The 11,189-nt window shown below is 44.4% G+C and overlaps 1 protein-coding gene across 1 annotated transcript; it reads left to right on the forward strand.

Annotated features, from left to right (window-relative positions):
* The first annotated feature begins 225 nt into the window (after window positions 1-225).
* Window positions 226-2,073, forward strand: LOC100892566. Its single transcript, XM_030993732.1, has one exon. It carries the CDS (start codon window positions 226-228, stop codon window positions 2,071-2,073), a length of 1,848 nt encoding a protein of 615 aa, XP_030849592.1.
* Window positions 2,074-11,189: the final 9,116 nt, after the last annotated feature.

Consider the following 11,189-nt stretch of genomic DNA (forward strand, 5'->3'; position numbering starts at 1 on the left):
AGGGTATTTCCATGCCTCAGTTACAGTACAATTCAAAGTATGGATATGATTCTGAATTAGCGCCGAAGTACTAGTAGAAGCAGTAGTGTAGTACTAGTAGTAGTAGCACTAGTAGAGTCTACTAGCAGTATTACATAACATCATTAAAGACAGTTCTAAGAACATTATCTTTGTACAGCTAAATATTTCAGCTTTCCTTTTCCTCAATACAGATTTGCAGAAAAGATGGCTGACAAAAAAGGACACCAGTGCTCTCCGAGTCTAGCCTGTCCGTTGTGTCTTGAAGCCTTCAAAAGCCCCACCCTCCTTCAGTGTGGACATACATTCTGTAAAGACTGCCTACAGCATCACAATGAGAAACAGAAAGGTTCAAATTACGTGGAGTGCTATGTATGTAAGAAACGGACGAAGCTGGGTCAAGATAGGATTGCTGGACTCCCACCAAACTTTTCATTGAAAGGCCTCCAGGATGATCTTTACGATGAGTGTCTGTTACCAAACTCCTGTGTCCTGCACAAGACAGAGTGCAAGAACATTTTCTGTGAAGTATGTGAGGTATTTATCTGTATTACGTGCTTCATAGAAAGCCATCAAAGTCACAGGATAATGAAGAAAGAAGACCTGGAAGAGGAGTTGAGAAAGAAAAAAGTCACTCTGAGTCAAGAGAGTAAAGTGAGGAAAACCAAAGCCAAACAGTTTGTGAAGAATGCCGAGCGTCGAAGACGGGACATAAACTCTCACCTTGGAGAATTGGAATGCAGCATTAGAGATGTGTTTGCCAAGAAAATAACACTGCTCCAAGAAAATGAGAAGAAGCTCATTGAGGAGGTCAATGATATTCGGGAGGAAGCAGGCAAGCAATTGGAGAGCTGTAATGCTGATCAGAAAGAATTGATCAAGAACATAGAGAGATCTGATGCAAAATTAAAACCCATCATGACAAAGGATGTAAAGGATGATACTCTTGTAGAAGTTCGTTTGCATTGTATTGATCTTGAAAACTCATTGAAGAATACAAGCATTGAGGGAGCCATGTCACGATTGCAAGCAGCAGAGGATGCGCAGTTTCTTCCCAGTGAGAAGGGGCTTCTTGACCTGGGTCATGTGGAGATGGATGGAAAGACATCAGCAGTGAACGTCCAATGTGAGCCAGCCATTGCTGATACAGGGAACATCCAACGTGTCCCAGTCATTGCTAATGGATCGGCTACGGAAACAGAAGAGTTGCAAGTGGAAGTGAATGATCAGGTTGATGTAGATATTCCACCTGCAGTACAAAATGGTTCCCTGACCATCGTCAAAAATGTTGATTTACCTGATAACTTGTTTGGCATGGCAGCGCTATCCCAAGACGCTGTGGTGGTAGGATATGGAGGGAACAGAAAGGGTTCTGATTGCTTCTCTGTGTCGGGCGACCAGAAGCAACATCTCAAGAGCGACGTCGGTCACATCTGGGGTATCGCCTGTCTCTCTCATGGTCAAACCGCTGTGTCTTGTGATAATACATGCCGGGTGTACGGTATGCTTGGTGTAGGTGCTGGTATGCATTGCACCGTCACGGAGAGTAGTCGATATCTACGGCTATGCGCAGACCGCCATAGTAATATCTACGCTGTAAATGGTAACCCGGATATTTTCATCTTCAATGGTACATACGCAAAGAAAGTGAAAGTGTCTACTGGGCGTACTAAGCCATTACAGATATGCGTTACATCGTCAGGTGTCATGGTCACCAATACGTGTATTCGACCGAGCAAAGTTACCGTGTTTGACCAATCTGGTCAAGAAGGTAGCTCTATAGAATCTACTGGCCATCACGACTACATGTTTGCTGCAGTAGATAACCAAGATAGAGTGTTGGTCGCCAGACTAGGCTGCTGGCTAAGTGTATTGAGGCTGACTAGGTATACACTAGATGAAACAACACTTGTAGAAGAGACCACATTCAAGCAAATCAAACTCCCTCATAAAGCCAATAGGTGGGGCGTTTGGTGTTACATGGTGAGCCTAACACCAAACTTGCTCGCATTCGCGAATGGTCCACATCTCTATTTCATAGAAATTGCTGACTAAAGGCTCGTACGGATATGATGCGGTCAACCGCCATAAGAAAACTGGAGTGATGTTAATCCGGTTTACTAACATATTAAAAATGTATGCATACTTTTTAAACAAAATCTGTTCTTGACAACCTGAAAGCTTGTACATGCAAGTCTGTGGTATTATATAAACAAGTCCAATATGAATAAGGTTCAATGTTCTTTATTCAATCTCTTTGCACTTGTACTGTACAAAGAGATGCGATGGCTATTAAAGTTGTAGAGGACCGGTCTCGTAACTGGGAGGCCCTGGATTCGAAACCAAGTCGATGTGCTAGTACCCTGTGGTGAGGCATTAATCCTCATTACCAAGTCCCTCGGAGAGGACAATCTTTTAGTAGTCGGGTAAAACAAACCAAGCCAAACCAAAGTGGATTACAGTATAATATATTGTACCGGTATGTCATTGATTCTGCCTATTAAGTGATTCAGCCAATAGCATGCATCGTTACTGTTTTGAAAAAAGCAATCTTTAGCAATTGTTATTTGCCGTATTGCAGAAATGTACTGTTTAAAATCTACCCTATGACGTTTTATCATGAGTCGTACATGAATGAAACCAAAACCAAAGTTGGATTAAACAAAGTATTACAATACTTGTACTTGTTGTCGTTTACTCCAAAAGAAAACGAAAAAGAGAAGAACTAATAATTTAAAAACAACCATGATTTAGAATTGTAAAAATCTTGCTCTTCCACAAGTGCTAAAATCATTTCCATTATATTTGATTTGAAGTGGTTTTTAAAATTCTTTTAGACATCTTTGCTAAACCCCTAACATGATTATAACAGATTTGTAGATGATCTGAACAAATTGCTTCTTTTATTGTGAATAAATTCAAGATTAATGAGAAAAAATATTGTATTGAAGACCGTTAACAACCTATTTATGTGTAACAATAGGAATTGAAAAAAAAGTGTTTGAGTAACAAGTAGAGATGGAATGGGGAGAGAGGGAGAGGGGTAGAGAGAGGAAGTGAGAGAGATAGGAATAAATAGAGAGATGGAGATAGAGATTAGGAGAGAAAGATTGATAGAGAAAGAGAGAGGGATAGAGAGTAAGGGAGAGAGAGATGGGGATAGAGATTAGGAGAGAGAGAGATTGATAGAGAAAGAGAGAGGGATAGAGAGAAGGGGAGAGAGAGATGGGGATAGAGATTAGGAGAGAGAGAGAGAGATTGATAGAGAAAGAGAGTAGGGGGAGAGAGAGATATGGATAGAAAGTAGGGGAGAGAGAGGGATAGTGATAGAATGTAGGGGGAGAGAGAGGGATAGAATGTAGGGGGAAAAAGAGGGATAGAAAGTAGGGGAGAGAGAGGGATAGTGATATAATGTAGGGGGAGAGAGAGGGATAGAAAGTAGGGGAGAGAGAGGGATAGTGATATAATGTAGGGAGAGAGAGGGATAGAAAGTAGGGGAGAGAGAGGGATAGAAAGTAGGGGAGAGAGAAGGATAGTGATATAATGTAGGGGGAGAGAGAGGGATAGAATGTAGGGGGAGAGAGAGGGACAGTGATAGAATGTAGGGGGAAAGAGAGGGATAGAAAGTAGGGGAGAGAGAGAGGGATAGTGATATAATGTAGGGGGAGAGAGAGGGATAGAAAGTAGGGGAGAGAGGGATAGTGATATAATGTAGGGAGAGAGAGAGGGATAGTGATATAATGTAGGGGAGAGAGAGGGATAGAAAGTAGGGGAGAGAGAGGGATAGTGATATAATGTAGGGAGAGAGAGAGAGGGATAGTGATATAATGTAGGGGAGAGAGAGGGATAGAAAGTAGGGGAGAGAGAGGGATAGTGATATAATGTAGGGAGAGAGAGAGGGATAGTGATATAATGTAGGGGGAGATAGAGGGATAGAATGTAGGGGGAGAGAGAGAGGGATAGAATGTAGGGGGAAAGAGAGGGATAGAAAGTAAGGGAGAGAGAGGGATAGTGATATAATGTAGGGGGAGAGAGAGGGATAGAAAGTAGGGGAGAGAGAGGGATAGTGATATAATGTAGGGAGAGAGAGGGATAGAAAGTAGGGGAGAGAGAGGGATAGTGATATAATGTAGGGGGAGATAGAGGGATAGAATGTAGGGGGAGAGAGAGGGATAGAATGTAGGGGAAAGAGAGGGATAGAAAGTAGGGGAGAGAGAGGGATAGTGATAGAATGTAGGGGGAGAGAGAGGGATAGAAAATAGGGGAGAGAGAGGGATAGTGATATAATGTAGGGAGAGAGAGAGGGATAGAAAGTAGGGGGAGAGAGGGATGGTGATATAATGTAGGGAGAGAGAGAGGGATAGAAAGTAGGGGAGAGAGAGGGATAGTGATATAATGTAGGGGGAGAGAGAGGGATGGTGATATAATGTAGGGAGAGAGAGGGATAGAAAGTAGGGGGAGAGAGGGATAGTGATATAATGTAGGGGGAGATAGAGGGATAGAATGTAGGGGGAGAGAGAGGGATAGAATGTAGGGGGAAAGAGAGGGATAGAAAGTAGGGGAAAGAGAGGGATAGTGATATAATGTAGGGAGAGAGAGAGGGATAGAAAGTAGGGGAGAGAGAGGGATACTGATATAATGTAGGGGGAGAGAGAGGGATAGAAAGTAGGGGAGAGAGAGGGATAGTGATATAAGGTAGGGAGAGAGAGAGGGATAGAAAGTAGGGGAGAGAGAGGGATAATGATATAATGTAGGGAGAGAGAGGGATAGAAAGTAGGGGAGAGAGAGGGATAGTGATATAAATGTAGGGAGAGAGAGGGATAGAAAGTAGGGGAGAGAGAGGGATAGAAAGTAGGGGAGAGAGAAGGATAGTGATATAATGTAGGGGGAGAGAGAGGGATAGAATGTAGGGGGAGAGAGAGGGATAGTGATAGAATGTAGGGGGAAAGAGAGGGATAGAAAGTAGGGGAGAGAGAAGGATAGTGATATAATGTAGGGGGAAAAAGAGGGATAGAATGTAGGGGGAGAGAGAGGGATAGTGATAGAATGTAGGGGGAAAGAGAGGGATAGAAAGTAGGGGAGAGAGAGGGATAGTGATATAATGTAGGGAGAGAGAGAGGGATAGAAAGTAGGGGAGAGAGAGGGATAGTGATATAATGTAGGGGGAGAGAGAGGGATAGAAAGTAGGGGAGAGAGAGGGATAGAAAGTAGGGGGAGAGAGAGGGATAGTGATATAATGTAGGGGGAGAGAGAGGGATAGTGATATAATGTAGGGGGAGATAGAGGGATAGAATGTAGGGGGAGAGAGAGGGATAGTGATATAATGTAGGGAGAGAGAGAGGGATAGTGATATAATGTAGGGGGAGAGAGAGGGATAGAATGTAGGGGGAAAGAGAGGGATAGAAAGTAGGGGAGAGAGAGGGATAGTGATATAATGTAGGGAGAGAGAGAGGGATAGTGATATAATGTAGGGGGAGATAGAGGGATAGAATGTAGGGGGAGAGAGAGGGATAGAATGTAGGGGGAAAGAGAGGGATAGAAAGTAGGGGAGAGAGAGGGATAGTGATATAATGTAGGGGGAGAGAGAGGGATAGAAAGTAGGGGAGAGAGAGGGATAGTGATATAATGTAGGGGGAGATAGAGGGATAGTGATATAATGTAGGGGGAGATAGAGGGATAGAATGTAGGGGGAGAAAGAGGGATAGAATGTAGGGGGAAAGAGAGGGATAGAAAGTAGGGGAGAGAGAGGGATAGTGATAGAATGTAGGGGGAGAGAGAGGGATAGAAAGTAGGGGAGAGAGAGGGATAGTGATATAATGTAGGGAGAGAGAGAGGGATAGAAAGTAGGGGGAGAGAGGGATGGTGATATAATGTAGGGAGAGAGAGAGGGATAGAAAGTAGGGGAGAGAGAGGGATAGTGATAGAATGTAGGGGGAGAGAGAGGGATAGTGATATAATGTAGGGAGAGAGAGAGGGATAGAAAGTAGGGGGAGAGAGGGATAGTGATATAATGTAGGGGGAGATAGAGGGATAGAATGTAGGGGGAGAGAGAGGGATAGAATGTAGGGGGAAAGAGAGGGATAGAAAGTAGGGGAAAGAGAGGGATAGTGATATAATGTAGGGAGAGAGAGAGGGATAGAAAGTAGGGGAGAGAGAGGGATACTGATATAATGTAGGGGGAGAGAGATGGATAGAAAGTAGGGGAGAGAGAGGGATAGTGATATAAGGTAGGGAGAGAGAGAGGGATAGAAAGTAGGGGAGAGAGAAGGATAGTGATATAATGTAGGGAGAGAGAGAGGGATAGAAAGTAGGGGGAGAGAGAGGGATAGTGATATAATGTAGGGGGAGATAGAGGGATAGAATGTAGGGGGAGAGAGAGGGATAGAATGTAGGGGGAAAAAGAGGGATAGAAAGTAGGGGATAGAGAGGGATAGTGATATAATGTAGGGAGAGAGAGAGGGATAGAAAGTAGGGGAGAGAGAGGGATAGAATGTAGGGGGAAAGAGAGGGATAGTGATATAATGTAGGGAGAGAGAGAGGGATAGAAAATAGGGGAGAGAGAGGGATAGAATGTAGGGGAAAGAGAGGGATAGTGATATAATGTTGGGAGAGAGAGAGGGATAGAAAGTAGGGGAAAGAGAGGGATAGAATGTAGGGGGAAAGAGAGGGATAGTGATATAATGTAGGGAGAGAGAGAGGGATAGAAAATAGGGGGGAGAGAGGGATAGAATGTAGGGGGAGAGAGAGGGATAGAATGTAGGGGGAAAGAGAGGGATAGAAAGTAGGGGAAAGAGAGGGATAGTGATATAATGTAGGGAGAGAGAGAGAGGGATAGAAAGTAGGGGAGAGAGAGGGATACTGATATAATGTAGGGGAGAGAGAGGGATAGAAAGTAGGGGAGAGAGAGGGATAGTGATATAAGGTAGGGAGAGAGAGAGGGATAGAAAGTAGGGGAGAGAGAGGGATAGTGATATAATGTAGGGAGAGAGAGAGGGATAGAAAGTAGGGGGAGAGAGAGGGATAGTGATATAATGTAGGGGGAGATAGAGGGATAGAATGTAGGGGGAAAAAGAGAGATAGAAAGTAGGGGAGAGAGAGGGATAGTGATATAATGTAGGGAGAGAGAGAGGGATAGAAAGTAGGGGGAGAGAGAGGGATAGTGATATAATGTAGGGGGAGATAGAGGGATAGAATGTAGGGGGAGAGAGAGGGATAGAATGTAGGGGAAAAAAGAGGGATAGAAAGTAGGGGAGAGAGAGGGATAGTGATATAATGTAGGGAGAGAGAGAGGGATAGAAAGTAGGGGGAGAGAGAGGGATAGTGATATAATGTAGGGGGAGATAGAGGGATAGAATGTAGGGGGAAAAAGAGGGATAGAAAGTAGGGGGAGAGAGAGGGATAGTGATATAATGTAGGGAGAGAGAGAGGGATAGAAAGTAGGGGGAGAGAGAGGATAGTGATATAATGTAGGGGGAGATAGAGGGATAGAATGTAGGGGGAGAGAGAGGGATAGAATGTAGGGGGAAAAAGAGGGATAGAAAGTAGGGGAGAGAGAGGGATAGTGATATAATGTAGGGAGAGAGAGAGGGATAGAAAGTAGGGGGAGAGAGAGGGATAGTGATATAATGTAGGGGGAGATAGAGGGATAGAATGTAGGGGGAGAGAGAGGGATAGAATGTAGGGGAAAAAGAGGGATAGAAAGTAGGGGAGAGAGAGGGATAGTGATATAATGTAGGGAGAGAGAGAGGGATAGAAAGTAGGGGAGAGAGAGGGATAGTGATATAATGTAGGGGGAGATAGAGGGATAGAAAGTAGGGGAGAGAGAGGGATAGAATGTAGGGGGAGATAGAGGGATAGAATGTAGGGGGAGAGAGAGGGATAGAATGTAGGGGGAAAGAGAGGGATAGAAAGTAGGGAGAGAGAGGGATAGTGATAGAATGTAGGGGGAGAGAGAGGGATAGAAAGTAGGGGAGAGAGAGGGATAGTGATATAATGTAGGGAGAGAGAGAGAGGGATAGAAAGTAGGGGGAGAGAGGGATGGTGATATAATGTAGGGAGAGAGAGAGGGATAGAAAGTAGGGGAGAGAGAGGGATAGTGATAGAATGTAGGGGGAGAGAGAGGGATAGTGATATAATGTAGGGAGAGAGAGAGGGATAGAAAGTAGGGGGAGAGAGGGATAGTGATATAATGTAGGGGGAGATAGAGGGATAGAATGTAGGGGGAGAGAGAGGGATAGAATGTAGGGGGAAAGAGAGGGATAGAAAGTAGGGGAAAGAGAGGGATAGTAATATAATGTAGGGAGAGAGAGAGGGATAGAAAGTAGGGGAGAGAGAGGGATACTGATATAATGTAGGGGGAGAGAGAGGGATAGAAAGTAGGGGAGAGAGAGGGATAGTGATATAAGGTAGGGAGAGAGAGAGGGATAGAAAGTAGGGGAGAGAGAGGGATAGTGATATAATGTAGGGAGAGAGAGAGGGATAGAAAGTAGGGGGAGAGAGAGGGATAGTGATATAATGTAGGGGGAGATAGAGGGATAGAATGTAGGGGGAGAGAGAGGGATAGAATGTAGGGGAAAACGAGGGATAGAAAGTAGGGGAGAGAGAGGGATAGTGATATAATGTAGGGAGAGAGAGAGGGATAGAATGTAGGGGGAAAGAGAGGCATAGTGATATAATGTAGGGAGAGAGAGAGGGATAGAAAAAAGGGGAGAGAGAGGGATAGAATGTAGGGGGAAAGAGAGGGATAGTGATATAATGTAGGGAGAGAGAGAGGGATAGAAAGTAGGGGAAAGAGAGGGATAGAATGTAGGGGGAAAGAGAGGGATAGTGATATAATGTAGGGAGAGAGAGAGGGATAGAAAATAGGGGAGAGAGAGGGATAGAATGTAGGGGGAAAGAGAGGGATAGTGATATAATGTAGGGAGAGAGAGAGGGATAGAAAGTAGGGGAAAGAGAGGGATAGTGATATAATGTAGGGAGAGAGAGAGGGATAGAAAGTAGGGGAGAGAGAGGGATAGTGATATAATGTAGGGAGAGAGAGAGGGATAGAAAGTAGGGGAGAGAGAGGGATAGTGATATAAGGTAGGGAGAGAGAGAGGGATAGAAAGTAGGGGAGAGAGAGGGATAGTGATATAATGTAGGGAGAGAGAGAGGGATAGAATGTAGGGAGAGAGAGAGAGGGATAGAAAGTAGGGGAAAGAGAGGGATAGTGATATAATGTAGGGAGAGAGAGAGGGATAGAATGTAGGGGAAAGAGAGGGATAGTGATATAATGTAGGGAGAGAGAGAGGGATAGAAAGTAGGGGAGAGAGAGGGATAGAATGTAGGGGGAAAGAGAGGGATAGTGATATAATGTAGGGAGAGAGAGAGGGATAGAAAATAGGGGAGAGAGAGGGATAGAATGTAGGGGGAAAGAGAGGGATAGTGATATAATGTAGGGAGAGAGAGAGGGATAGAAAGTAGGGGAAAGAGAGGGATAGAATGTAGGGGGAAAGAGAGGGATAGTGATATAATGTAGGGAGAGAGAGAGGGATAGAAAATAGGGGAGAGAGAGGGATAGAATGTAGGGGAAAGAGAGGGATAGTGATATAATGTAGGGAGAGAGAGAGGGATAGAATGTAGGGGAAAGAGAGGGATAGTGATATAATGTAGGGAGAGAGAGAGGGATAGAAAGTAGGGGGAGAGAGGGATAGTGATATAATGTAGGGGGAGATAGAGGGATAGAATGTAGGGGGAGAGAGAGGGATAGAATGTAGGGGGAAAGAGAGGGATAGAAAGTAGGGGAAAGAGAGGGATAGTAATATAATGTAGGGAGAGAGAGAGGGATAGAAAGTAGGGGAGAGAGAGGGATACTGATATAATGTAGGGGGAGAGAGAGGGATAGAAAGTAGGGAAGAGAGAGGGATAGTGATATAAGGTAGGGAGAGAGAGAGAGGGATAGAAAGTAGGGGAGAGAGAGGGATAGTGATATAATGTAGGGAGAGAGAGAGGGATAGAAAGTAGGGGGAGAGAGAGGGATAGTGATATAATGTAGGGGGAGATAGAGGGATAGAATGTAGGGGGAGAGAGAGGGATAGAATGTAGGGGGAAAACGAGGGATAGAAAGTAGGGGAGAGAGAGGGATAGTGATATAATGTAGGGAGAGAGAGAGGGATAGAAAGTAGGGGAGAGAGAGGGATAGAATGTAGGGGGAAAGAGAGGGATAGTGATATAATGTAGGGAGAGAGAGAGGGATAGAAAATAGGGGAGAGAGAGGGATAGAATGTAGGGGGAAAGAGAGGGATAGTGATATAATGTAGGGAGAGAGAGAGGGATAGAAAGTAGGGGAAAGAGAGGGATAGAATGTAGGGGGAAAGAGAGGGATAGTGATATAATGTAGGGAGAGAGAGAGGGATAGAAAATAGGGGAGAGAGAGGGATAGAATGTAGGGGGAAAGAGAGGATAGTGATATAATGTAGGGAGAGAGAGAGGGATAGAAAGTAGGGGAAAGAGAGGGATAGTGATATAATGTAGGGAGAGAGAGAGGGATAGAAAGTAGGGGAGAGAGAGGGATAGTGATATAATGTAGGGAGAGAGAGTGGGATAGAAAGTAGGGGAGAGAGAGGGATAGTGATATAAGGTAGGGAGAGAGAGAGGGATAGAAAGTAGGGGAGAGAGAGGGATAGTGATATAATGTAGGGAGAGAGAGAGGGATAGAATGTAGGGAGAGAGAGAGGGATAGAAAGTAGGGGAAAGAGAGGGATAGTGATATAATGTAGGGAGAGAGAGAGGGATAGAAAGTAGGGGAGAGAGAGGGATAGTGATATAATGTAGGGAGAGAGAGAGGGATAGAAAGTAGGGGAGAGAGAGGGAAAAGAAGAAGAAGAGTGCATGACATACACTCGTGAGCTCTGTAGCTTTTGCAATTTTTTGTATAGTTCTCCTACATATGCTGTTTCCAATTGTGGACTGAAGTTTGATTCTATAGCAAGGATCCGGCAGGACAAATTTCAGTTGATTTCAAGACAGGAAGAAGAAGATATAAGTGGAGATAACTTTCCAGGTAGTACTGTATCTGATTCTACATTGGCAGCCATGATACTTGGCTGCCTGGAGATGTTCACTTAACCTTGTCAGCTGAACAAAGGATTGTTAAAGTCTACTGTGCCTTCAGAACTGTGAGTTAAGTACTT

This window comes from Strongylocentrotus purpuratus, unplaced genomic scaffold (assembly GCF_000002235.5).
Source record: "Strongylocentrotus purpuratus isolate Spur 01 unplaced genomic scaffold, Spur_5.0 spur5_scaffold_20, whole genome shotgun sequence".
Lineage (NCBI taxonomy): Eukaryota > Metazoa > Echinodermata > Echinoidea > Camarodonta > Strongylocentrotidae > Strongylocentrotus > Strongylocentrotus purpuratus.

Coding starts and splice junctions, on each gene's coding strand:
- LOC100892566 (XM_030993732.1), top strand. CDS start 226: ATGGCTGACAAAAAAGGACACCAGTGCTCTCCGAGTCTAGCCTGTCCG.